A 24453-nucleotide genomic window follows, 5' to 3' on the forward strand; every position below is an offset into this window, starting at 1 on the left:
CGTAGCATCCAAGAACCAACGGCTGAAGATCAACATCTCTGATAGTTTATGCATCCTTGTTTTCGCCTTGTTTCCTCTTTTCTGGTTCAGAGATAGGGATGAAATGATTAGATGACAGGCGCTGGATGCTTGTTCCCTGAGTTTGTGATCCCTGTCGTTTTCCGCTCCTACTACTACGTCAGATAACCAACGGTTGAGAATGCAACGCAAAACCCTTGTTAGGCGCTGGGTGCATCATCCTTGAATGATTAGCAAAGGCTATGGTCATCACCAACTGCCGCTTAGCTCAGGAATTGCTTCCCCGCCCGTTTGTCAGTCACTGCCGTGGAGACGAAACCTTGGCTAGAGTTCGCGAAGGATTTGTGAGCCCTGTAAGGGTCAACCCCCCTGAACCTAACTCAAGCGTCTGCAGGTTATCCTTCTTTGGCCGGGGATTGCCTGTCGTGCTCAATTGTGCGCAACCTTACGCAGAAATGCAACTCAATAGAGCCTTGGGTAATCCCAACTCTGGATATACCCACTCAAGAGAGAGAGATTCGCGACGATCTTTTGCGGTCTAGGGATGAATTTCTCGACAGACAGATTCCAAGACTCGTAATGCCCTGCCATTCAAGGTGATTAGAAGGCTTCGGTCCACCGGAACTTTGACAAACGTATCCGCGTCATCAAATTTGCAGGAACTTCCAAAGCTATGACCTGGTTTCTGCCGATCTGTACCTCGAAACGCCAAGTTCAACCAAGGTGATGTACGAGTTGGTAAATAACTTAGGGATTGCTTACCCCCTGTCTGTCAAGTTAGCCAGCCACAGCTGATGGTATTTCGAACTCATCTCGCTCCATTGGACGATCAACTCAGGAGAAGCTTTCTCAGCTCGGTAGCATCCTATTGTGATGAGCAATGCAACGCCCCTTAGCACTCCGGAAGGACGGCCTCTACAATAGTGCGAAGATCAAATCTCTCAATGCATCTGGTATATAAACATAACTTCAACCTTCTAGGCTATGACAAATGAGTCAACTCTCATTCGCATTCTCTCTTTAATCCCGACTTCGTTCATTCCTTTTGAAGATCATTCGCTCGTTTTACCCTAATTGTATTTGCTGAAGTTGATAATATGAAACCTTTCACTCTTGCGACTCTGGCCACGGCCTTGCTTTCCAACCAAGCGACCGCTCTGCCTAAGCTTAATGCCGACACGCCTATTCCTCTGAATGCTTTCAAGTTCGGTGCTCGTGATGCCAAGAATCCTCACCTTGGTGTTGATCCTGAGCTGATTCGCAAGTTTGCCTCTCAGGCCCCTCCCAACCTGGGCAAGAGGGTTATCGACTTTGACCCCAAGGAGCAGCTCGTTGATGGTTAGTCTCCGGATGAGAAAGTCCCAAATGCCGAGATTCCAGCTAATAAGTCAATAGTTCACGGCAAGCACGAGTTCAACCCACCCGACTTTGAGGCTGGAGATGTTCGAGGACTTTGCCCAGGATTGAACACTCTTGCCAACCATGGTTACCTCCCTCACAACGTACGCTTCCATATCTGTCTAATAATAGCAAGTTACTGATCTTTCGATAGGGTGTTGCTACATTCACCCAGTATGTCACCGCTGTTGGTAAGGTCTGGGGAATGGCGCCTGACATGTCCGCTCTCCTCACCACTTTGGGTGTTGTTCTCGGCGGCAACCTCGTCGCTGTCTCTCAAGGTGGCTGGTCCAAGTACATGAACAACAATCTCCTTGGACTCTTCGGAACTCCTCGTGGTCTCAGTGGTTCTCACCCCTTTTTCGAGGTTGACGGCAGCCCTACTCGCGGTGATCTCTACGACCCCATTGGCGACAACAACGACATGAACATGACCTACTTCATGGAGCTCTACAACCTGCAAAAGGACGCCGAGAACCCCAACTACAGCATTGAGGTTCTGTACGAGCACAACAAGAACCGCTGGCACCAGACCATTGCTACCAACCCTTACGCTTGGTTTGGCCCTGCTAGCGGCTGGCTCGTTCGCGCTAGCCCTTACTCTTTCACTGCTCGTCTTGCTGCCAACCGCTCTGCTGAGCATCCCGACGATGGTATCCTCGACAAGGAGATGCTTAAGGCCTTTTTCTCTGTTTACGGACCTGAGGAGAACATGACCTACGTCGTTGGCCATGAGCGTATTCCCGAGAACTTCTACCGCCGCCGCTATACCGACTATGGCATTGCTGCTAACGCCCTTGACATTGTTACTCACAGTCACCCCGAGGTCCTCAGGTAAGTCATCTCATGATTCGTCCCGTATGGATTCCAACTAACATATTTCAGCATTGGCGGTAACACCAACGGTGTCAACACCTTTGTCGGAATCAACTTCAGCGACCTTGCTGGTGGAGTGCTCAACGGAAAGAACCTTCTTCAGGGCAACAACCTTGTCTGCTTTGCTCTCAACGCTATCAAGACCGTCTCCCCCAACGCTTTGTCATCTCTCTTCGCCACCTTGTCTTCTGTAACTGATGTTCTCTTCGCTGCTCTTGAGCCTATCATGGGAGCCATGGACTGCCCCGTGTACAAGGACTTGAGTGTCAACGGAACAAATTGGCTCGACTACAACAAGAAGATGTACCCTGGTTTCAAGAAGGCTGGTGGCGGCTGGTAAAGCTGTGATGGTAGTTCTGTAGCAACGGGATGCATTTGCTTCGGTTCAGAAAGTTTGTCTCTGTATATTATTAGATAATGCACATACTATAATCGATGGCTTTCGGGCAATCAATCCATCTTCCGAAGTTCCCTTTTCACTTGCTCTTTCATCATCGATATCTTACCGACTTGCATGAACATGAGCTGAAGCGCACATCAAAGCCTTCGTTGTTATTCATGGATCACTCCAATTATCACTTCGAAAGCGCCTCATATGCTCATGTCAGTCTATAATACCTGCATTTAGAACATGACTCCAATCAATGCCTCTTTTTTATAGCCTTTCCCGAACCTCACCGAGCACCTTTACCAGCCCTGGGTGAAGTTGGCCAATTGATGTGCACCCAAGCAGTCGCATATTCCTTTCAAGTTCATCTTTGTAGATGCGAATCGCTTTCTCAAGTCCTTTCTGTCCATAGGCAGCCATCGCGTAGAGAAATGGGCGACCGATGCCCACGCCACGAGCACCAAGACACAAAGCCTTTAACACATCTGAGCCACGACGAACCCCGCCATCAATATACACTTCAATTTTGCCCTGAAGGCCTCGTTCTCTCAAGATAGGCATAACCTCCGCAAGGACCTCAATTGGAGCCTCTGAGTAATCGAGTTGTCGTCCGCCATGATTGGAGATAATCACAGCCTGGACGCCGTATTCTACTGCCTTAATGACGTCTTCGACTCGTTGCACGCCTTTGAGGACAATCGACATGTTGGTGATTTCTTGAAACCACGGGATGTCGTCCCAGGACAGGGTTGAGTTCATTATGAGAGACGGATCCAGCTCTGTTGCTGGTGCATCCTCGAATTCGTCTTCTTCAGACTCACTCTGTTGCGAACGCAGGACCTTTTCGCGACTTCCGAGGTGCGGATTATCGACAGTGATGCACAAGGCTTTACAGCCTCGTGCTTCGGCGGCTTCAACAGCCTTCCGTGTCACATTTCGATCCTTCTTGACATATATCTGATACCATTGAGTCCGATTAGGCTCCCTAGCATTCGTGATGTCGTAGAGGGGACATGATGAGTACAATGGTATCATTTGGATGATATCATGCTTGTTGCTTGCTCTCGCCAATGTCACTTCGCCGTCTGGGTCTCCAAGCTTGGCGTGTGCGGTAGCTGTTATGTAGATTGGAGCGGATGTATGGGCTCCAAGCATAGTGGTAGAAATATCCACATGCTCAACGTTGATAAGAACCTTCGGCCGAAACCGTATGCGTTGGAAAGCTGCGTTGTTCTCCTTGATGGTCTGTTGCTTATAAGTCTCATGCTAAGAATGACTCGATCAAAGTTTCAACTTACAAACTCGTCCTCGGCCCCAGTGGAATAGTAGTTCCAAGAGGATTTCTTCATTGTCTGTTGTGCTACAGACTCAAAGTCTGATATATTCACGCATTGTGATAGCTTTGGCTTGCTCTGTTCCGGTTCTTTGGACTGGGTGGTTCCATTCGCAGACATGCCTGCGACGCTGGTATCGATATCGCCCAGGTGCTTGGATGGCTCCAGCCACTTATCGAGAACGTCATTCGAGTGAATCAGATCGAAGTCTGCAGTAGAGTCTTTGCCCTAAAATAGTTCGTACGGGAGCTTTTTGAAGAGCAAGCAACACATACCGCATTTTTCAGGATCACCTTCTTTCCTCCAGGATGATCTATCGAAGGGGTCAGTATGAGTGCAGAGATGCGGGTGATGAGAGTCATATATACTTGGAAGAAAGTCAGTAAGATCGTAGACCTTGTTCTGTAGCTTCATTAGTGGGTGCAGTGCCGATTGAGCGATTTACCTGCATGAATGATGAGCCAACAGGAGTTGGCGTTATTGTGCTGGGCAACCTCTGCGGGATGCAATACCATGATGTCGTCGTTGTCCAATTCTTCTGATCATTCGCAAAATTGACACTTTTCTTGACTTTGTCATGCGGCTTGTTTGACAATAAAATTGTCAATGTTGATCCATAATCCCCATCATGTGCGAGTGGAGACAAGTGGTGCAATCACAGGGCGAGCGATAGCAAAGTCTGCACCTTGTGAAACGGAGAACAAAGGCGATAAGAGACTTAACGCAAAGAAGTTGCTTTGATCCTAAGTTTGCATGACTGGCAAATCTGGGATAAATTGAATATCGCAAAAATGGACATCTTCAGAATGCGCTGGTATTAGTTCCTGCTCTCAAAGATGCATCAGTCATTACCTGAGGCCTAATTCGATACCATGCCAAACATCAGCAGGAAAAAACTGCCACAGTGATCAAGTAGCCTTCCGAGTCTGTCCTTGACTTGTGTATGAGGTTTTCTCCATCAGGTTCCAGAATTAAGAAAGAGCCTGAGAACAGTTCAACACGACGGTGAGACTGGTAGTGGTTGAGAGTCTGAGGTCTACATTGTCGCCGCATCTTACCGAGATACCAGGGACAAGAGTCATGAACATACTAGGCGCCTCGTTTGACGTGGTCTAGACTTAAAAGTCTAAATGTATGCATAACTTACTGCTGCCAGCTGGCAACGTGGAAATTAGGCCAAGCCGCCAAGCTTCCATCTCATTCATCAGCGATTGAAACTATCGACGTGCTAGAGTAATAAAACGATAGCCTTAAGTTAAGCGATCAGCTGAACGCTCCTGACAGCTCTCTTTTAAATTATCCGGGTCCTTCAAAATGTTGTTATTGCCGAAAGCACTTTTTAACACACTAGCGGTGATATTCCTCTCTCAAAATGCGGTCTCTCGTTTTTGTTGGCGTTTGCCTGCCGCTCATTTCGGGATCGCCAGTTGACATCCTTCGCTCTGATCTATCCCCTCGTCTTGTCACCAGCATTGAGCAGGCCTCCTGTGGCGTGGTTGGGTACAAGCCAGACCCGATTCTTACAAGAAGTCTGAAATGTCGTTTGGTTGATTGTCAGGAGCTTTGCTCTGCCATTGCTGGCTGTCAGAGCTACGCACAGAGCAGCGCCAGATGTCTTCTGTTCTCTTCCCCTGTTGCTGAAGGATTCCAACAAGACTCAGCATCTCCATTTACCTATTACGATATTGACTGCTCTACGCCCATGACTTCAAGCACTGAAACTCTGCCCGAAACCACCGACAGCGTTACTACCGAGTTGTCCACATCGGGTACAGAGGTCACTGCAACTTCAAACCCGCTGCCCTCGTCGACAACAGCTACCTTTGTTACAGAAATCAGCACAGAATTAGCCTCTGCATCTATTTCAGCCTCCAGTGGGACGATCTCCACGACAAAAACTGACCTCACAACAGATCCAGAGAGCGCGAGTACTTCGGTGTCCAGCGATATTACCTCAACAGCAATCACGCTCAGCTCAAATACCGAAACAACCACTACGGGAGATGCAACAACCATAGCTGCAGGCGAATCTACCACTGCCACTTCAAGTACACCTACTGTCTATATCATCCGTCTGGTGAATCCAGACGAGTCTACCTTTGGTTATGTGTCCACTGCCCCAGGCCACAATCGTTTATCTGGCCCCAAAGAGGAAGCATTGGAGATTCGGATATCTGCACCTGAGCCAGGTGCCACTTCTCAATTGGATTTCGTCCATGCTGAGACCTTCGGTGGCCTCACACGCTTATGTGCCGTTCAGAGTACCCATAACGCAAATGCCGACTTGGGGCCAGACTCGTCTTTGTAAGTGAAGAGATATGTCGAGCCTGCTACGCAAAAACTCACCAGAACATAAAAATAGCTACAACTACCTTTCTACATGTACTCCTAGTAAGTGAAATCTGGAAATCTAATGGACATCGCTCTTCATACTCTAGCCGGATCGCTAACAGTAAAAGGTCCTCCCGGTAGCCCACCAGCCTATTTTTACCACGCTTGGACTAACTGGGCTGAACTTCATCGATATACGTTGGCAGCTGAATCAGCTATTGTGAGTCAACACTGAAAAAGAAAGCTGTCCAATGCTAATACTATCTCTCAGTGGATCGTTAACCCTGACACTCTAGAGGTCACTGCTTCTTGGATAAATACCGACGGATGTAAGTCAAAATTTGTGTTGGAAGAGTGAGAATATTTATATGCTGACGTTGCCCTCTTTAGCCGCTCCTCCTACTACCCTCTTTATCCCTGAAACTTCCAACTGGATCGGTATGACTGGTAGTCTGTCTGCACTGCAGGCTGCCTTTCCAAACCAGCCATACAGACGCATCAAGTTGGTTCTTGAGCCAATCTCGTAGGTGGCTTCAAGTTCGGAGCAGGACGACCTACAAGGTCGGCGTTTGGATATTGACCCGCGTATCAATTTAATTCACAAATGATATCAACTTCTCTTTCGACCGACTTCATTGTGGAGGGATGTGTCATCTTTTCGGAAGTACCTTAGAACTGGCGCGGCGTGGCCGGAAGTTTGTCCAAAGTCCAAGATGCTTTCACCGATGGGCCTTTCCGTCGGATCAAGTTAGTTCTGGAATCAATGTTATTGATGGCTTTCAAGCCAAAGTAGAAATATGAGGTAGAAAGATATTAGCGGATGGGTATCAATTTGATATGCGGCCAAAACCTAAAGCTCTGGCTACCGAAGTATTCTGTTCTTTTCACCTACCTGTGCTTGAGCTCGAATGCATCATATCCTTCATGAAGTAAGCTTTCTTTTCATGCGTGTATATTAGTAGGTATCTCAAGTTTATTGGACTCTGAGCACCGATGCATCGTCACGGCGATATACTTGTCTACCTCGATACTTGACTGTTCTTGATGGAGAGATAATGTTCTTGGTTCTGCGAATCCAAATATTAGAGTCCATTAAATTGAGGGGCGGAATCATGGATATTATCAAATAAAGGCCCCTTTGTTTCAGACAAAATATCATTTCCTCTTCACCTTGATCTGTCTGGACCAATCTCATGGATATGATTAGTGATCGATCTTTTCTGAGCTTATCTTGAACCACGGAAAATAGCGATAGCAAAAGTCCCTCGATCTCCCCAGACTAACCCCATGGAGCGAGCCGCACCCACTAAATGGGGCGATAATGGTCTGCATGAGACACTAGCAACGTTTGATCAACAATCTGCCTATCATGTCCACCATAAGAACGGTTACACGGCATCCACGTTGCGACATGATTAAGTTAAATGCCTCGTGGAAAACTCAATCGAATTCTGACTCCAGCATCCTTTTTTCCTTTAACAAATAATCTCAAAAGATGGCATCGCAAGCAGATCGCGCGACAGCAGAGACCAGGGTGTCTAAAGACCTGCATGATGAGCCTGCTAAGCAAGATGTCAGCGCAGGTATCATAGTGCCTACGCTGGCAGAGGGCGACATGCCGGAGACAACCAAGAAGGAGATCTGGTCGTGGTACGCGTATTACATTGGTTCAAATGGACTCGCCTTGTTCAATTTTGGACCGACAGCTTTCCAGAATCTGCTCTCCCAGGCGGCGCCCAAAGATACGGGGCTTCTACCGTTTGCGGGTCGCCCACGAGACGTCAACAGCATTGTCCTTCTTGCCAATGGCATATCTTTCGCTATTCAGGCTGTTCTCTTCCTCATCATTGGAGCTTACGCAGATTTCGGAACTGGACGACGATGGATTCTTTTGGTCTGGTCAATTATCGCATATGGTATCGGCTTTGGCTGGCTAGGCGTCCATGATCCCAGCAAGTGGCAAACCGCTACAGGTCTTTACATCGTCGGCCTAATCGCATACCAAATGACGTTGACGTATTGGACCGCGGCATTTCCCTCTCTTGCCAGAAACACTCCGCAGCTGAAAGAAGCTGCCCTTCAGTTCGAGGTTGGAGAAATCACCCAAAGCGAGATGGATCGCAAAGATGAGATGGAGAGGAGCAGGCTCAGCAACGTTGCCTTCTATATCCAATCTGTTGGCGAAGTGGTAATCCTAGCCATCATCGTGGGCATCATGTTTGGCGTCAAAGTCGACAAGAGTGCCGAAAACAACAACTGGGGACTTTCGGTCCTGATCGCTTTCGCTACTGCTTGCTGGCTTGTCCTCTCGATCCCCTGGTTCTTGTTGGAGAAGAAGCGTCCAGGAATGAAGGTCCCGGATCACTTGAACATGATTACTGTCGGGTTCTGGCAGCTTTGGGAGGCCTTGACTCAAATCTGGCACCTGAAGCAGAGCTTGATCTATCTTGTTGGATATTTCCTTCTGGGCGATTCTCTTAACACCACCGTCACTGTTATCGGCACCCTTCAGAACCAGGTTGTCAGCTACGAGACTCTCACTTTGACTTACCTCCTCATCGTTGGTATCGTCGCTCAAGCTGTCGGTATTGGTGCTTTTTGGCTCATTCAGAAGCATTTCAACCTCAGTGTCAAAGCCATGTTCAACGCCGTCATGGTCTTTATCGTCCTTCTCGATGGCTGGGGTATGATTGGCAACTGGACTGATAAGTTTGGCTTCAAAAACGTCTGGGAGATCTGGCTGTATCAGGCTTTCTATGGACTATTTGTGTGTCCCTGGTACAGTTACTCGCAGATCATGATCAGCTCCGTCACCCCCCGAGGACACGAATTTCTTTTCTTCTCCCTGTTCAACATCATCGGCAAATCGTCCAGCTTCATCGGACCTTTCATCAGCAGTGCTATCATTGATGCTACCCCCGGTGGCACTAACAACAGTGCTCCCTTCTACTTCTTGTTTGCTTTGAGCTTGGTCAGTGCTATTGGAATCTGGTCATTTCTCGATCTTGAGAAGAGTGCACGGGAACAAGAGGCGTTTATCATTCAAGAAAAGATACGCATGGGTGAGGAGTCAGAAGCAAGCAATATTGCGTAGATGTTGTTAGTTTTGATCATGCCAGCTATAGCAATTTCCATAAGGTCCTGGTGAAGATTATGCTTGAGTTGCTACGTTCACCACAGGGCCATGATGTCCCTGTTGGACCTCGCAATCGACCAACACAGCTGGATTAGTTACTGCACCTATGTAATCATCACTGCACATATTTCATGCTAGGGATATCTTGTCTTGTAGCAGGATTAAAGGCTCTTCAATGGGACCTTGCATCACCTTAGTCGAGTGAATCTAGCATCGAAACACAAGACTTGGCCAGAAATCCAGTTGCCTCATTTAACCGCCCCTATCCATGAAAAGGCTAGAGTACTGAGGTGTAGTTCTCCTGATGACATCTCATCGGCCTTCATTACATTACGATTGGGGACTTCCTACATCATCATAACCGTGCTTCTCATCATTCATGGCTGTTAAAAGCGTCTTTAACTCTTCTTCATTCATGTAAATGAATACAGGTATCTGCCTCATGAGCTGGGAACCACCAAAATATCGTCCACGTTAACCGCCTGTCCCGTCGCAATAGACCTATTAGCTGCAATACCTGTAAGTATCGAAGCAGCACCATCAATATGGCTCGCTGCTCGCATGTACTCATCCGATACCGGCGTTCCAAACAAATCATTCAGCAAAACAGTATCTCCACCCCCGTGAGCACCAACCCCATCTTCGACCTTGATCTCTCTTGGTTTCTCGAAAAGAGGTCGGAGCAGTATCTTCCGACTCTCCAGAGACCCTTCGTGGGCCTGATCACCACCTGAGTTGACGTAGCTGTTCTCCACGACTTCGACCTCAAGACGTCCGCCGGTTCCGTTAAAGCTCACACGGAAGCCCTCCCAGGGTGCATATGCTGTGAGAGAGTATGAAAGACTAGCTCCGTTGCGGTACTTGACGAGAACATTCATGGTGTCTTCGATGCTGATACCATCACCAAAGACGCTCTGGTCGCGGTAGTAAGCGTCCTCGTGCTCGGCATCCAGATACATAGCCTTCAATTGAGGATTCTGGTCGAGATGAAGGGCGAATGGGTCGGCTTTGGCGACTTCGCTGCCATGGGCGCGGGTGTAGAACTTGGTCTCGCCACGCTTCTCTGCGTTCTCTCGGCCATAAAAGGCAAGGTCGCCTGTAGCAAACACGTTTTGAGGCCTGGTTTGGAGCCAGAAGTTGACAAGATCGAAGTGATGGGTCGACTTGTGTACCAGCAGACCGCCGCTATTACGCTTGTCCCTGTGCCAGCGGCGGAAGTAGTCGGCTCCGTGGCTGGTGTTCAGCATCCATTCTATAGTCATGTCAGCTTCTATCTTCTTCGCTATGCTCTAACCATTGACTTACCAAAGTGGACGCTTGTGACTTTCCCAATAGCTCCGGATCTCAGCAACTCGAAGACTTTCGTGTTGTGAGGCGCATATCTGTAGTTGAAGGTGACGCGAACTTTCTGGCCTGTTCTCTCGACTGCTGAAAAGATCTCCTTGCATCTAGGGGCGTCAATGGTCATCGGCTTCTCAGTAATGACGTTGCATCCTAGTTCAAGTGCCCGAACGATATAGATATTATGTGTTCGATCCATAGTTGTGATAATGACTTCGTCGGGCCTGGACTCTTTGATCATCTGATCGAAGTTGCTGGCGAGATACGTCGGAACCTCGCCATGACCGAGTGACTTTAACTTCGAGTTTGCATAGTTCATGCGAGTTTGGTTTGTGTCGCAAAGGGCTACGATACATGATGTTTTGCTATATTCTGTTGCGATGGCTGAGTAGAAGAAGCTTGAGCGGCCGCCGGTGCCAACGACGGCATATCGCTTTCGTGTTGCTTGAGTTTCCGCCATGTTGGTCTGATATTGAGGTGCAGTGAATCCGAGACCCCCAAAGTGACGAGAAGAGGCACGCGCGGTATTTATTAAGAATGGTCACGATTGGATGACATGTTCAGTTTGGGGGAGGGGGAACATTACTCGGGGTCTCTTCCCCCGAATTGTGGGGCTATTTGCGGGGGTCATCATCAAGTGACGGTGATGATATTTGAAGGATGGCCCAATATCGCATAGTTCTGATAGACTAGACAGTCCCTCTAACTCGTGGGAGAACATGTCAGTTGACTATAGGAACATAAGGTCCGGATTTGCCCAAGGCTCAGAGAATGCGGCTTCCTGATGATTGAGTGACGACATATGGGCGAGCCGCTTGACCTGTCCAGAAGCTTTGCGATCCAGTTCATGAGCTACCTGGAGCAGAAAGAATGGCTCTTTCGATGCTTTGGCATTCATCTGGTCAAATTTGTTACGGATTCTTACGATCAAGCTCCAATCCGACATGACGGACGGCTGATCGGGGAACTCGATGATGTTGACCAGCAAAACGATCAGTCCCGAAAGATTGCAGCAAGCATGAAGCCTGGTTACCTTGTCAGTACGTACGGTCGTGACAATCGAGGTTCAACTCACCAGGTTGAATACTCTGTCTCTCTCCCAAACGCCGACAATTCTAGGCCAAGCCTTGAATGCTCGACGCAATCGGACCATGCACTAGGCAATGAACTGATCTCTGTCTGGTTGATCCTACCATCGATGCCAGCATCCCCAGTCGGAATTACAGCTGGAGAAAGGTAGCACCGTACCCTGTTGATCCACGTCTCATCAAAAGCAAAGGTGCCATGGATCCTGTAGAGGCATTCGAGGTATCGGTTATACATGTTCATCACAAGATGAACTGAGATTGTCGAGAAATCTTGGAAGAGTTTGTCTGATCGTAGGAGCTCCTGTGGTAATGCGCTGCGCCACTTGGAGAGCAATTGTTCGATACGAACCTTGGTCTCTGCCCGTTGTTCTTGTGACAGTCGTTGAGCTGTTCTGCTGTAAAGGAAGTTGTGGACTTTGCCTTGAATTATTGCCAACTCAGACCGAGCACGTAAGTAGTTGAACCTAATCGTCCCTGTGCATGACTCTAATATTCCCATGTCGTTGTCTCCACACTGTTCTGGAAGTTCGAGATCAGTTTCGGCGTCGAATTGGGTGTAGGGCGCTTTGGCGCGAAGGGCAAGGTCCTGTCCTCGTGGGTTAGTTGCTGTAGACAGACAAGTTTCAAGGTCATACCTTGTCCAGGATGTAGGCTATCCAGAAAACTCGGCGACGTTGTGCTGATTCATCGGGATCGTCGGAGGCTCTTGTTGAAGGAAGTCCCATGCTTTGCGCTAGACGGATGGCACTTCCAATGAGTACTATTGCGAGCTGCGGATTCGTTGTTCCCTGAAATAGTATGACCATGCCAAGTAGAACCTGTAAACCCAGAATATCACCACTCCAGGCCATCAACTCGGTCGTGGCAGACTGCACGTTGCTTATACACTGAGCCAGTTTTGGCTCCTCGATCGGTACATCATCCATGATGCGGGAAGTCATAGCGAGGACAAGGTTGATAGCAGCCCAAGGGATCAACTCCTTTCTTCCATTCTCAGAGTACCAGTCAACCGTCATTTTCATGAAAGATCTATTGTCAAACAGAGGCATGTAGCGGCCATAGCTGTCGAAGTATCTCTCCAGTACGCCCATGACTTCTTGAAGTGGTGGCAGCTCAAGCTTTCCTGTTTGAGCCAACATGGCTCCTGTTGGAAACTGTGGTGAAATGCCAAGGCAAGGCAATGTCGTGGCTTCGTTCCACATGTCTGAGGCTTTGTACACGCGGATCTCTGGGAAGTTCTGGAAGTTCAAGGCGGTTGCATCGTGAGGTGAACTTCCGGATGGTTTCTCGGCGGCGATTTGGTCCAGTCTTGCTTCGATGTGAGCCAAGCGTGACTCAATTGTGTCGTCCCTCGTGAGTGTCAGTATGGTTATACCTTGAGCTCAAAGAGCGTCCGCATACCTTGAGGGAGTCGAAGAAGAGTTGGTTGGACTTGTTTCAGTGGCAGGCACTTTTCTTCTACTTGTAGTAGCCGGACTTGTGACTTCGGTGATGCCACAATCGACACCGTACAGCTTGCAGTTTGAACAGGTTGGCTTGGCCAAGTCACATTTGATCTTTCTCGACACGCAAAGATCGCAGGCTAGGACTTATCAGCTTTGAGCTACTCGAACGATGTCTCTCGTTATGTTCCGTACCCTTGCGCCTCCGCGCATGGCTTGCAACCTTCATGATTGATGACGGATGATTGAAGAGGTGCAAGTAGTGTGAAGACGGAAATTGGGTTTGGGTTGATACGCCACTAACGAGTGCTGTTAGTAATCACACCAACTGTTCCTCTTCCAGCACGGTGACTGTATCTATGTGACAAACTCCGACGAAAGCAGAACGGGTCTATCACCAATCGTCACACAATTGAGTTAATGGATGGGAATGTGCAGCAAGGGGCAACGCTTTCAGCATTAGTCAATCAACTGCCGTGTCTCTTGTTGAGACATTTCGCCACAGCGCATCGAGTCGGCACTATCAAAAACAGTTAGCGTCTGTTACCCACGGAACTCCGCGGCCGAGATATTGATGAGCCGCCATCTACCGCGCGCCTACCGTCGCTTCTCAATACTTTGCAGACCATTTCATGCAATCCAGGCTTGGTCTGGGGATCATCGGTCTTCCATCATGCGGTTCACCAAAGTAATCATAGGCTGACAAATTAAGGCAAGTAGCTCTCCCCATCAGAACAATTGTGCTGCTTCGCGGATACTTACTCGGGCAAACCTTTACAGATGGACAGCAACGCCTACTCTAAAGCCTCTTCAATGTGAAGCGTCCTTACAACGCCAACCTCCGTGGTTAAGCGTTATGCTGTAATCAAGACCATGGCAAGAAGCGCTTCCCGAGATGATATATAATCCGAAGAAGCGACCGTTGTTGCTTCTCACTATCAGGCTTCACAAAATCGTCACTACTTCCGGCTACAGTCAACTAGCACAACTTTACACCTTGTAGTCATGGCTACTTCTTCGTTCCCTCAACGTCCTTCTTCAGCCTCCTACGATGTTGTCATCATAGGCGGCGCAACAAGCGGCTCAGCAATTGCTTGGTTTCTCGTGTCGAACCCTGACTTCAAGGGCAAAGTTCTCGTTGTCGAGAAAGACCCATCTCTTGCCTACTCTGCAACTCAGGCCAGCAATAACTGCATGCGTCAGCAATTTGCGACTGAGATCAATGTCAAGATTGCTCAGTATGCTGCCGAATTTGTCAAAGACTTTCGCAAGAACCTCAAGTGTGAGGATGACGACGGCATCCCGGATATCCCTATCCGCAACTTCGGCTATCTGTATCTCGCGGATACTTCTGAGTTTGCTGCCGTTCTTGAGGAAGATCAAAAGCTTCAGGCTAGCTGCGATGCTGGGACTAAGATGCTGTCGGTTGATGAAATAGCATCCAAGTATCCTTTCTTCGCTCTGGATGACATCAAGACGGGCAGCCTCAACATTGTTGACGAGGGTGCCTTTGACGCCCTCGGCATGGTCCATAGCCTGCGCAAGAAAGCTCAACAGCTTGGGGTCGATTACATCAACAATGAAGTTGTTGGAATGACTCGCGTCGGCAACAAAGTCACTTCCGTTACTCTCAAGACTGGGGAGAGCATCAGCGTTGGCAATGTTGTCAATGCCGCAGGAACCAGAGCTGCCGAGGTCTCGCGGCTTGCTGGTATAGATCTCCCGATCGAGGCTCGCCGCAGATACACGTACATCTTCTCCGTCGATGAACCTCTGTCTCAGGATCTCCCGCTCACCATTGATCCTACTGGTGTTCACATGCGATCATATGGAGAGAAGGATTACCTCGTCGGCTGCCCTCCAATCGGCCCCGATGTTGCTGTCAATCCCGATGACTTCAGCTACGCGGAGGATGTATGGACCTTGAAGATGCTGCCTGTTCTCAAGAAGCGAGTTCCTCAGTTTTCCACTGCGAAGGTCACGCACTCGTGGATGGGCCATTATGAGTTCAACACTTTCGACCACAATGCCATCGTTGGATCACATAATGAAGTTTCCAACCTGTCATTCTGCGTGGGCTTTTCTGGACATGGAAGTCAACAGGCTCCCGCTTGTGGACGAGGTGTCGCAGAGCTCATCACGTACGGAGAGTTTCGCACTCTGGACTTGTCGGCTTTGGGTTATGGTCGGATTGCTCGCAATGAGCCTCTGATGGAGAGAGCTGTTATCTAGATCTGTAGAATGGTTGAACGTTAGAACTCTTCATACTGCATTGCCATCTCATTACCTTCTCCAGCTTGCCGTTCGTGAGATAGTTGCTATGTGAAAGCTGATGAGCCCTTCAAGCCACAGAATAACAGGCGCAAAGACTTGTTTAACCGTGTTTTTGTAGCAATATTTCCTGATTTGATGCTTTCCTCTCTTCCTTTGCACCCAATAGCTTGACTGTTTGAGATGGGCATGCTGCGCTCTGATCATGCGCAACAGCCGACAAAGATTTGCCTATAATTTCTCCAGCCATTAACATTGACAGATTGGCTATTGCCGGTCCGCGGAATACCCTGGTGTTGTAGACTTTACCTGATTTAGGCAAGCCGATGTCGTCATTTGTGTTTGCGACAATAGCCGTGAAGATACGAAGTACGATAATAGCCGCAGCGCGTCTTTGTAATCCGATATCTTTCAGGGCGCCGGGGACACTTTCCAGTATGGGCGACCCTGGAATACAGGGCGTGCCCCGCTAAACTGCACCTTCAACATGGCGCGAGAATAGCCGTTTGTTGCAAGAGCTGCTTATGAAGCAAATCCAATTGCGATAAGACTTCTAATTTCACATGTTCAACATCGTCGCAGGCAGTTAAATATGCAAACTTCCCCTCTTCAAAAGTGACAAACACCAAACATTCATCACAAGTTTCTACCTCGACAAACATTAACCATGACCAAGATCTTCCTGTCAGTTCAGCCCCGTACCCACTGTAACTTTAGCTGACCCGCTGGAATCAAAACAGTACCGGCGCTACTGGCTACATTGGCGGTGATGTCCTTCACACCCTGTTGAAGTCGCACCCTGAATACAAAGTCCGGGCCTTGGTTCGTGATGTTTCGAAGGGAGCGGCCATAACCAAGAGCTATAGTCAGGTGCAGCTCGTTACTGGCGGACTTGACGACGCAGATGTTATCGCACAGGAAGCCCAGGATGCTGACGTCGTGCTCCGTATGTTACATCCTTGTCTCAAATGTCAAGGGAATGTGCTGACTCTCAATCTACAGATCTTGCGGCCACCGGCCACTTGAAGAGTGTTCAGAACATCTACGAAGCTCTCTCCAAAAAGGCCAAGGGCGCGAAACCTCCGTACTACATCCAGATCTCGGGCGCCAGCGCATTGGCGGCTGGTGAGCTCGCCGACAAGTCGCGAGTCTTTGGCACAGGCAGTGATGTCATCTACAATGATCTCACTGGTGTTGACTCAATCAAGTCGCTCATCAAGCAATACCCAAGCCGTGCAGTGGACAATTACATCTTTTCCGTTTCGGAGCAAAACTCGCATGTCAAGACTGCGCTTGTTGTTCCTCCCATCATTTACGGCCAAGGTCGTGGTCCAGGCAATCAGCGCAGCATGCAAATTCCTGGGCTCGCCAAAGCGACATTGGTGCGCAAGAAGGGTCTGCAAGTTGGCTCTGGTGAAAGTCGATGGGGGAACATTCACATCGCAGATTTGAGCCGCATCTTCCTCAGCCTGGTTGAGAAGGCGGTTGAGGGCAATAAAGATGAGAATATTTGGGGAGCAAATGGCCTCTTTTTCACTGGTGCTGGAGAATTGGTGGGTTTTGCATTGTCAACTGAGCGACATTTTGGTGCTAACAGATTGACTACAGTCGTTTGCCGAGATCTCACGTCGCATCGCTGTCGCTGCGAATGACTTTAATCTCATTCCGACCACAGAAGTCGACAATCTCGATGGAAAGGAAATAGATAGCATCATTCCCCACGGGTCTGTCCTGTTGGGAACAAACGCGCGCGCCGGAGCTGATCGGGCTCGGAAGGTTCTCGGCTGGGAACCAGAATATGAAAGCTTGGAAGAGCATATCCCAACCACAGTAATTCAGGAGGCCGAGGCACTTGGTGTTAAGGGTAAGAACCCCAAATCCAAGCTATGAATTCAAGCATTAATGTTGAACCTGACATAGTCGAGCAATGGAGACACTGAGTGTAATGCTGAAATTAACGAGGTGACGCTGTCGTGACAGGTCGTCCCATAAATGGCTTGTCGCAGAGGATTTAAAGGACAGTTGCTGGTTTAAGCGAATTAATTGAGACAACAACTTACAAGCTAATGACTCTAAATTTATATGGTATCCTTTTGGAACTTTGATGTTTGATGTTCGAGAAGTCCAAGCAACCAGACAATGAGAGATTACTTGGACATGGCCGCCTCCATTAAGTGCAATCTAAATCTAGGAACAACTCATTTCAATCGCGCGAAGTTACCATCCAGAGGACACCGCAAATGCATTAAATACTTTCAAGCAATTAAGAGCATACTAAATTTAATGTTTTCAACCCCTACTGCCCACAACAGCCATCCTCTTCTTGTCGTCGCGGTCTTCAAACAATTTCGCGCCCTATATGGGGTAAGCCTAAATCTGAAAATCCACCTGGCCACAGTTATAAGAAACAGCGCAGAAAAGCTAGTGACGTATGTTAGCGTTATCATCATCACCCAATTAAAGATGCCACCCAGAAGCTCAAGAGAAGGTCAGATTAAACGCCCTCACGATGGGCTCACGACGACCAGCCGGCGTCGAAAAGCGCCCGAACCAATGAAGCTCCCCGAGAGCAACAAGCGGAAAGTTCTCAAGTTCGCAAAGGCTCTCGTAAGCGTCGCATTCTTCGGGGCCCTAAAGGGGAGGTGATGATCCCTGAAGACCTGCCCAAGGAGTGCTTCTGGGCGAAACTGAAGTGCGCCCACGGAAGAAACCCTCTTCATTTTCTTTCCGAATTTGACCCATTGATCAGCCTCGACGGAACCCCTGATTATGAAATAACCTTTAGGAGTCGTCGGTGGTGGGAGGATCATGACCCTTGGCTCGATGCCTACAAGGAGGCCTCAAGATCTCTGACGAAGGCTGGAAGATGACAGATGAGGCTATGAAGCAGGATGATAGTGTTCCTAATGATGAAGGTGCTGATGACTGGGACTTTATGTGTCTGCCTATTCCTGCGGATGAAGACGGTAAATTTTGTGGCAAGTTTGAGGATGACGATGAGGAAGAGGGAGATGGCGAGACTGCGAACAATGCTGGGAAGGAAAATGATGAAAAGCCTTTTTAATAAGCTTACATCACTTCACCCGAACTGGCCTTGTGTCTTCACCATGCGTGGTGTAGATCGCTCTAAGTGGTGGTAGCAGGAATGTTGCAAGCGCATCCAGGACCACTTCCCCCCCTCCACCGCAACTACATTGGCGGTTACGATGTATTTGAGGCATTTGAGAACATTGTAGGTACTCTTTATATCATACAGCCCTTCAGACCTGACTAACTAGCTCGCAGGTTGCCCAGTTTGACTCTGTCTTCCAGCCTACTTCCAGTTATCGTGATTTCTGGCCCGAAGTTGAAGGGTTGCTATGATTCTCCAGCGTGGTCAGCTCGACTTCAATAGTAAGTCATGATGCTGTGCCAAGAATATGTTGTTCTTTCTGACAGTCCCAGTCGTCAAGCATTAAGAATCAAAGCGAGCGAGGGACGAGATCGTAGGCAGCCTAGTCCTCGCTACCATTGATGCTCTGAAAAAAGCAGGATGTATTCAAGCCCAACTCAGAGATCCGCAACCTCGGTTCCGTGCTTGTCACATTTATCCGATGGAGGCTCGACGTGTTCTGTGGCGGCGTCTCCTTTTTCAGTATCTACGACGAGAGTTTGCCTTGGATATGCAAGGTTGCTGACCTTGCTGAAGAATCCAACGTCAAATTTACAGTTCTCATGACTTTGAGAAAGATTATAGACAGATCAAAAGCATTCGAGGTAGTCCGGCTGGGTGGATGGATAAATGGGAGAATGTCGACTGGCAAAGCCGGGTAAGTACTCTTGCTGTTACTTTCAGAAGGAAGAGTTGACAGGTTTTAAGCTCAGAGACTACAAGGATGAGAAGGGATCTGACAAGCTCGGAGGACATGACTTTGATATTACTACGATGACCGAGATTGAAAGATGGCGGCATGAAGATAAGTAAATCCCCCACGATGAAGGCTCCGCTCACTCATTAACATCTTTGCTCGTAGATGGCATCGTAGAGCTAGGATTCAATGATCTGTCTGATTCCAATAAAGATGAGGCCTATCAACAGAGGACCTTGAATACGAAGAAGTATGCGATTTTTGTTGGTGGATATATAGTGTATCAGACTGGAAGAAATATTGTCCCTTGTGTAAAATTATTTGAATTTGAGAGGTATACGTCTAAGCTCGCTTCTTGTTCAACAACTCCCTCGCCATCTCACATGATTTCGCAAGATCAATGTTAGAAATCACGCCAATTCGCTCGTTGATCTCCTGCTCAATCTTGGGAGTATCCTTTCCAACACCTTTCGCCCTCCACTCATACGCATTTCCAACAAACCTACTGCTATCGACAAGCCATTGGCCCCTCTCTCTCCGCGACTCATCATAAGCGGCAAATGCAGCCTCGATATCTGGCAGACTCTGCACACGCTCATCGGCGAGAATCTCTGCCATGACTGCGCTATCTTCTATACAGAAACCAGCTCCGGCACCGTGGTGGGGACTTGTGGCGTGGGCGGCGTCGCCGAGGATAGCTATTCTGCCTTTATAAAACGATGGGACGGGGTTGTCACCAAGGTCGAAGATGGCCCACTGCGAATATTAGTATTCGGTCGTTACAGATGCATAGTGTTGGACATACCACACTGAGAGTTTCTTCTGTTAGCTTCAAAAGGTTTGTCACGGTGCTGTTGTAACCCTTGAAGTCGTCCAAAGCATCCTGGCGATGCGCTGTCTTGGTGAGCTTTGTAGGATCACTCCACTCGTTCGGATCTGTGCGGAACGCAACGACGTTGAGCTTCTCGCCGTGGTTGACTTGGAAGGTCAAGACATGGCCATCTTGCCCCATCTGAGGCTTGTCAATATCATGTCCAGCCAAGTAAACGGGCCATCAACTTACGTGCATGCATGCATTTCGCGCTCTCTCCTCACCAACAGCCTTAATGGCCTTGTCCATGGGAATGAGACCACGATAGGCATACTTGTGAGAGTACCGAGGCCTGGCACATGGGTGATTCTCTCCAAAAAGGATTCTTCGGACGCGAGATCCGATACCATCACAACCAATCAAAGCATCGGCATATGCCGTTGTGCCATCGGAAAAGCTCATGCGAACCTTACCACTGGGCTCTTCCACTGCGTTATCAATGTGCTTGTTAAATTGCACCTTGTCTGAAGGTAGAAGGTGAATAAGCTCGTTGAGGAATTGAGCTCTGTGAACACCGTTCTGGCCGAGAGGAGTCTTGATGCTGAAAGCCACCTTATCATCTTCGGTGGTGCCGTCTAGGAAGTCAAACCAGGTCTTGCGCTTAGACTCCCAGCCATTCCAGGTGCAGACTTTGAGAAAAGCATCGTGTACACCAGGATGGCACATCTTCATCGCTTGCACGGCATTAGGAGTGAATGAGACACCTGCGCCGATCTCGTGGAAGTTGTCGGCTCGCTCATAGAGCATAACGGGGACGTTGCGATGGTGAAGGGCGATAGCCAGAGTCAGACCAGCAATACCACCGCCGACAATGGCTATGTCGAATGGCTTCGTAGTGTTTGACGAGATAGCCATGTTGATTAGTAAATGATGATTAAAGAAAGAAATCTGATTGAAGCAATTGGCCGCGAGTAGTTCTTGGTCTTTAATAATAAGGAGTGAAGATGCTTTTGCTCACTCCGTAAAGCTAGCTAGTCCCCATTCTGCCGTCATAGACGCATCCGACTCTTCCAGACCAAAAAACCAAGAAACAGCCAAGAAGTTGGGGAACACCCGGCTTCCGATCCCCACTCGCTGCTTTCCGACGCATTTGGAGTCTGAGCTCGGGGCCTCCTTTGCGGGGAAGATCTCCACGTTGCTTCCGCGGAGACTGACTCGGTAGTTTCTGAGTCGATCTTCTAGATCAAAATAAGCCGCATAGTCTTTAGATGCCGACTGAGTTTCAAGCTGGGGAAACGGCACGTGGCCACTATCAGCTTCGGATGCTGGGTTTCATGAAGGGTTGTTGAGATATTTGGCGTGTTCGACCTATCAGAGGAGGGTATTGTCATGTTTTAAAGGCGCCAAAGTCGAAGCTAAAGAATGGAAGCCAACTAAGCTCCATTTACAGCCAACAACAAGCTTTGAAGGCGCAGAAAATAGCTGCAAAGAACATATCTAATACAGAAATGGTAGGTTGCAGCAGATCTCCAACATCTAGATCCGGCATTCGAGAGACGCGTACCCCACGGGGGAGGAAAGGGTTTGGCTATACCCCGAAGATGCATTAGTTCGATAGCCCATGTGTATAAAAGCAGTCCCAATAACAACCTGGCTTACCCCAGATTCTACTACATTATCTGAACTTTCTTTCCAAGATGTCTTCCAATCCTACCATTGTATTTGCCCCAGGCGCCTGGCACTTGGCTTCTTGCTTTGACCCCATTCGCGAGGCCCTTCACAGCCGAGGATGGACAACCGAAGCTGTTGAGTATCCATCTGTAGGAGCTGAACCTCCCACCAAGGGTCTTGATGATGATGCCGATGCTGTCCGAACGGTCCTACAGCGTCTAGCCGATAAAGGAGAACAGATTGTCCTTGTCGTTCACTCGTATGGTGGTTTGGTTGGTGCCAATGCCGTGAAGGGGCTCGGATACCGCCAGCGCAAGGAACAAGGTCTTCCCGGTGGTGTCATCATGTTTGTGTACCTAGCTGCGTTCGTGACGCCTCTCGGCCTGAGCATCAAGCAAATGCTCGGCGGCCAATTCCTGCCCTGGATGAACCCCAAGGTAAGCAAGCTCAAGCATTCTCGCGAGAGCGGAGACCATTTTAACCATCAGCAGGGAGATTATGTGTACGCAGACACACCAGAGGAAATCTTCTACCATGACCTAAGTGGTGAGGCCCTTGACAGCGCCATGAAGACGCTCAAGCATCAATCAGGCCGTGTTTTCACAGATACTGTGACATATGAACCGTGGCATGATATCGAGACCATGTACTTCTTCTGCGACGAGGACAAAGCTCTGTTCCCCGTAGTGCAAGCGCAAATGGCAAGTATGCTGGGTCCGAATGCCGTGCAATTTCACTCGAAAGCATCGCACTCCGTCTTCCTGTCGAAGGTCGATGAAACAGTCAAGGGAGTTGAGTTAGCTGCCGAGGAAGGCAGGAAGAGAGCAGCTTAGGTTGATGCTCAAGTCTTTTGGGGCAGAATGCAGCACTTTGGAATTAAGATATCCTGTTAGCTTATGAAATCGAATTTTGTACCACCAGATCCTGAATTGTATGAGGTCACTGAGATCTCTACTGAAGTCGAGTACATAGAAACAAATCGAAATATTTTTCCGATAAAATAGAGCGCACTAGAATGTATGAGCCTGACTGCTATCAAACTCAGAGTTGACGAGCAACAAATCGACAAATCCCTGCGGATCTAAGTGAAAGTGAATAGGACGCCGGACGCCTCCACCCTGTCTTCTCAAGTGCGCACAGCACTCAGCATCCTCATCGTACAGCTGGCGCTGAAAGTGAACTTGGCCTCGCTCCTCTAGACCCATCTGGTAAATAGGTCCTCTGACCTCAAGCTTTTGCATGTTCGACTCTAGGCTGCTGCAGAATTCGAAGATAGGCTTAAACTTTCCAGGGTCTAGCCACATAGTTCCTATGAACAATCCTCCAGGCCGAGTCCGCTTGAGAAGGTTGAGAACGATCGACTCCTTCGTGAGTTGGAACGGTAAAGCCTACCGATTGAGTTTTGGAAGGCTGGGGAGCTCTGAGACGTATTGCAGAATCTTCCAGTTGAGAAATTGAAAGCCTTTCAGTTCAGGAAGTCCGGGAAGGGGAATGCCAAGGGCTTGGTATGCAAAGTCTTGAAGTCGAGGACACTTTTGGACAAGTCTCGCAAGGCCAGTGAAATTGCTTTCGTTTTCTACTTCAGCACGAATTTGCGGCGCTGTCCAGTCTGTGACTCTTTCAAGCCAATCCGTGTAGCCAACCTCGCGCCAATCATCACCACGTTCTCTGGAGGCAAAGACCCGCGTTGAGATGTTACTGTTGAGAGATGTCATGGTTGCCAGCACATGCGCGATATCAGGACTGTCCCAGTCAATCAGGTTGAATTGATCGCCAGCCAAGTCAAAGAGCTTCATGTCGGCATCGTGAAATAAATTGAGACATTGAATTTGAAGCTTAGCAGCAGCCAATGATTACATCGCAACGAAGAATTTGTCGTTGCTGCACTGCCAGGTACTTATCATCGTGGAGCGCTCTTCGAGTTCACTTCTGATCTGGATTTGATGTTTGGGACGTCCTTCAGCGTTGATCCTCAAAGCGACGATGCCCAATGGATTTCCGGCGCCCTTTGCAAGCGCTGTAAAGGCCTTGGTGAGAAGGCTGATCAACTCCTCGTGCTTAACTGCCTTTCTCCATCCTCATCGTGGGCACCCATTATTCCCAGGTTCATGTATACAGTGCCTGATTCAGCATCTTGGATGAATTTCTGCAAGTGTTTTGAGAGTCAGAAACACTATCCTGTTAGCCATTCTTGATCAGTCGATGGCGTCATGTAAGAAATGAAATCGAGAGGAGGTCCATCCACATGGTGATGGGGCTCGAAATTAAATTCATTCCAACCAATAAGCTTGAGTCTACCTCGCCCAAAGCTGATGCTATATCCACCAAGTTGTGGAAGCCTTTGGTGCACTATGAATATTTACATCTAGAAACTCCAAGTCAAGAGTCAGTATTGATAAGTATTCAAATACTTACATACAGCTGAACTCAAGGACAAGTCAATCGCAGTTAAGAGTCCAAGTGTCAATCCTTTGGTTGTTTTACGTCTCGTTCACGTAGA

General features: G+C 48.5%; 15 protein-coding genes across 16 annotated transcripts; 9 read left to right on the forward strand and 6 right to left on the reverse strand.

The window, feature by feature from the left end:
• Nucleotides 1–1115: 1115 nt before the first annotated feature.
• On the forward strand, nucleotides 1116–2632 carry FOIG_14280 (uncharacterized protein; the record flags this gene model as incomplete). The annotated part of the gene is made up of 4 exons (XM_031215506.1): nucleotides 1116–1356; nucleotides 1414–1520; nucleotides 1571–2250; nucleotides 2302–2632. 4 exons carry the CDS (start codon nucleotides 1116–1118, stop codon nucleotides 2630–2632), a joined length of 1359 nt encoding a protein of 452 aa, XP_031054900.1.
• Nucleotides 2633–2797: 165 nt separating this feature from the next.
• On the reverse strand, nucleotides 2798–4629 carry FOIG_14281 (L-lactate dehydrogenase (cytochrome)). 2 transcript variants are annotated; one of them, XM_031215507.1, is made up of 5 exons: nucleotides 4464–4629; nucleotides 4383–4416; nucleotides 4290–4327; nucleotides 3979–4242; nucleotides 2798–3925 (listed from the first exon to the last, which is right to left on the reverse strand). In XM_031215507.1, the coding sequence occupies exons 1-5, from the start codon at nucleotides 4527–4529 to the stop codon at nucleotides 2948–2950; spliced, it is 1380 nt and encodes a 459-aa protein (XP_031054901.1). In that variant the 5' UTR covers nucleotides 4530–4629; the 3' UTR covers nucleotides 2798–2947. The 2 variants fall into 2 exon arrangements, with proteins under 2 accessions (XP_031054901.1, XP_031054902.1); XM_031215508.1 differs by having other exon boundaries at nucleotides 3979–4327.
• A 757-nt stretch (nucleotides 4630–5386) lies between these two features.
• On the forward strand, nucleotides 5387–7122 carry FOIG_14282 (uncharacterized protein; the record flags this gene model as incomplete). The annotated part of the gene is made up of 5 exons (XM_031215509.1): nucleotides 5387–6318; nucleotides 6377–6405; nucleotides 6474–6565; nucleotides 6617–6674; nucleotides 6736–7122. The coding sequence occupies 5 exons, from the start codon at nucleotides 5387–5389 to the stop codon at nucleotides 6870–6872; spliced, it is 1248 nt and encodes a 415-aa protein (XP_031054903.1). The 3' UTR covers nucleotides 6873–7122.
• A 615-nt stretch (nucleotides 7123–7737) lies between these two features.
• Nucleotides 7738–9796, forward strand: FOIG_14283 (uncharacterized protein). Its single transcript, XM_031215510.1, has one exon. It carries the CDS (start codon nucleotides 7841–7843, stop codon nucleotides 9437–9439), a length of 1599 nt encoding a protein of 532 aa, XP_031054904.1. The 5' UTR covers nucleotides 7738–7840; the 3' UTR covers nucleotides 9440–9796.
• A 125-nt stretch (nucleotides 9797–9921) lies between these two features.
• On the reverse strand, nucleotides 9922–11282 carry FOIG_14284 (oxidoreductase; the record flags this gene model as incomplete). Its single annotated transcript, XM_031215511.1, has 2 exons — nucleotides 9922–10733; nucleotides 10787–11282. 2 exons carry the CDS (start codon nucleotides 11280–11282, stop codon nucleotides 9922–9924), a joined length of 1308 nt encoding a protein of 435 aa, XP_031054905.1.
• Nucleotides 11283–11552: 270 nt separating this feature from the next.
• Nucleotides 11553–13581, reverse strand: FOIG_14285 (uncharacterized protein; the record flags this gene model as incomplete). Its single annotated transcript, XM_031215512.1, has 5 exons — nucleotides 11553–11847; nucleotides 11898–12496; nucleotides 12546–13260; nucleotides 13312–13492; nucleotides 13548–13581. The coding sequence occupies 5 exons, from the start codon at nucleotides 13579–13581 to the stop codon at nucleotides 11553–11555; spliced, it is 1824 nt and encodes a 607-aa protein (XP_031054906.1).
• A 399-nt stretch (nucleotides 13582–13980) lies between these two features.
• Nucleotides 13981–15649, forward strand: FOIG_14286 (uncharacterized protein). Its single transcript, XM_031215513.1, has 2 exons — nucleotides 13981–14064; nucleotides 14133–15649. Exon 2 carries the CDS (start codon nucleotides 14358–14360, stop codon nucleotides 15582–15584), a length of 1227 nt encoding a protein of 408 aa, XP_031054907.1. The 5' UTR covers nucleotides 13981–14064; nucleotides 14133–14357; the 3' UTR covers nucleotides 15585–15649.
• A 549-nt stretch (nucleotides 15650–16198) lies between these two features.
• On the forward strand, nucleotides 16199–17513 carry FOIG_14287 (uncharacterized protein; the record flags this gene model as incomplete). Its single annotated transcript, XM_031215514.1, has 4 exons — nucleotides 16199–16307; nucleotides 16364–16569; nucleotides 16626–17176; nucleotides 17232–17513. The coding sequence occupies exons 1-4, from the start codon at nucleotides 16291–16293 to the stop codon at nucleotides 17511–17513; spliced, it is 1056 nt and encodes a 351-aa protein (XP_031054908.1). The 5' UTR covers nucleotides 16199–16290.
• A 976-nt stretch (nucleotides 17514–18489) lies between these two features.
• FOIG_14288 (uncharacterized protein) lies at nucleotides 18490–18687 on the forward strand (the record flags this gene model as incomplete). Its single annotated transcript, XM_031215515.1, has 1 exon — nucleotides 18490–18687. The coding sequence occupies one exon, from the start codon at nucleotides 18490–18492 to the stop codon at nucleotides 18685–18687; it is 198 nt and encodes a 65-aa protein (XP_031054909.1).
• Nucleotides 18688–18768: 81 nt separating this feature from the next.
• FOIG_14289 (uncharacterized protein) lies at nucleotides 18769–18986 on the forward strand (the record flags this gene model as incomplete). Its single annotated transcript, XM_031215516.1, has 2 exons — nucleotides 18769–18855; nucleotides 18909–18986. The coding sequence occupies 2 exons, from the start codon at nucleotides 18769–18771 to the stop codon at nucleotides 18984–18986; spliced, it is 165 nt and encodes a 54-aa protein (XP_031054910.1).
• FOIG_14290 (uncharacterized protein) lies at nucleotides 18983–19587 on the forward strand (the record flags this gene model as incomplete). Its single annotated transcript, XM_031215517.1, has 4 exons — nucleotides 18983–19016; nucleotides 19113–19272; nucleotides 19312–19432; nucleotides 19459–19587. 4 exons carry the CDS (start codon nucleotides 18983–18985, stop codon nucleotides 19585–19587), a joined length of 444 nt encoding a protein of 147 aa, XP_031054911.1.
• Nucleotides 19588–19695: 108 nt separating this feature from the next.
• FOIG_14291 (salicylate hydroxylase) lies at nucleotides 19696–21314 on the reverse strand. The gene is made up of 3 exons (XM_031215518.1): nucleotides 20535–21314; nucleotides 20277–20483; nucleotides 19696–20227 (listed from the first exon to the last, which is right to left on the reverse strand). Exons 1-3 carry the CDS (start codon nucleotides 21195–21197, stop codon nucleotides 19814–19816), a joined length of 1284 nt encoding a protein of 427 aa, XP_031054912.1. The 5' UTR covers nucleotides 21198–21314; the 3' UTR covers nucleotides 19696–19813.
• Nucleotides 21315–21924: 610 nt separating this feature from the next.
• On the forward strand, nucleotides 21925–22874 carry FOIG_14292 (uncharacterized protein). Its single transcript, XM_031215519.1, has 2 exons — nucleotides 21925–22390; nucleotides 22445–22874. Exons 1-2 carry the CDS (start codon nucleotides 21980–21982, stop codon nucleotides 22784–22786), a joined length of 753 nt encoding a protein of 250 aa, XP_031054913.1. The 5' UTR covers nucleotides 21925–21979; the 3' UTR covers nucleotides 22787–22874.
• On the reverse strand, nucleotides 22803–23257 carry FOIG_14293 (uncharacterized protein; the record flags this gene model as incomplete). Its single annotated transcript, XM_031215520.1, has 1 exon — nucleotides 22803–23257. One exon carries the CDS (start codon nucleotides 23255–23257, stop codon nucleotides 22964–22966), a length of 294 nt encoding a protein of 97 aa, XP_031054914.1. The 3' UTR covers nucleotides 22803–22963.
• An 84-nt stretch (nucleotides 23258–23341) lies between these two features.
• Nucleotides 23342–23749, reverse strand: FOIG_14294 (uncharacterized protein; the record flags this gene model as incomplete). Its single annotated transcript, XM_031215521.1, has 1 exon — nucleotides 23342–23749. The coding sequence occupies one exon, from the start codon at nucleotides 23747–23749 to the stop codon at nucleotides 23342–23344; it is 408 nt and encodes a 135-aa protein (XP_031054915.1).
• Nucleotides 23750–24453: the final 704 nt, after the last annotated feature.

Source organism: Fusarium odoratissimum (assembly GCF_000260195.1).
Source record: "Fusarium odoratissimum NRRL 54006 unplaced genomic scaffold supercont1.39, whole genome shotgun sequence".
Taxonomy (NCBI): Eukaryota; Fungi; Ascomycota; class Sordariomycetes; order Hypocreales; family Nectriaceae; genus Fusarium; species Fusarium odoratissimum.

Coding starts and splice junctions, on each gene's coding strand:
- FOIG_14281 (XM_031215507.1), bottom strand. CDS start 4,529: ATGGTATTGCATCCCGCAGAGGTTGCCCAGCACAATAACGCCAACTCC. Junction 4,417..4,463: donor CCTGTTGGCTCATCATTCAT/GCAGGTAAATCG, acceptor ATGAAGCTACAG/AACAAGGTCTACGATCTTAC. Junction 4,328..4,382: donor TCTTACTGACTTTCTTCCAA/GTATATATGACT, acceptor CCCCTTCGATAG/ATCATCCTGGAGGAAAGAAG.
- FOIG_14283 (XM_031215510.1), top strand. CDS start 7,841: ATGGCATCGCAAGCAGATCGCGCGACAGCAGAGACCAGGGTGTCTAAA.
- FOIG_14286 (XM_031215513.1), top strand. CDS start 14,358: ATGGCTACTTCTTCGTTCCCTCAACGTCCTTCTTCAGCCTCCTACGAT.
- FOIG_14291 (XM_031215518.1), bottom strand. CDS start 21,197: ATGGCTATCTCGTCAAACACTACGAAGCCATTCGACATAGCCATTGTC. Junction 20,484..20,534: donor CGCGAAATGCATGCATGCAC/GTAAGTTGATGG, acceptor GACAAGCCTCAG/ATGGGGCAAGATGGCCATGT. Junction 20,228..20,276: donor CAGAAGAAACTCTCAGTGTG/GTATGTCCAACA, acceptor TAATATTCGCAG/TGGGCCATCTTCGACCTTGG.
- FOIG_14292 (XM_031215519.1), top strand. CDS start 21,980: ATGTCTTCCAATCCTACCATTGTATTTGCCCCAGGCGCCTGGCACTTG. Junction 22,391..22,444: donor TGCCCTGGATGAACCCCAAG/GTAAGCAAGCTC, acceptor AACCATCAGCAG/GGAGATTATGTGTACGCAGA.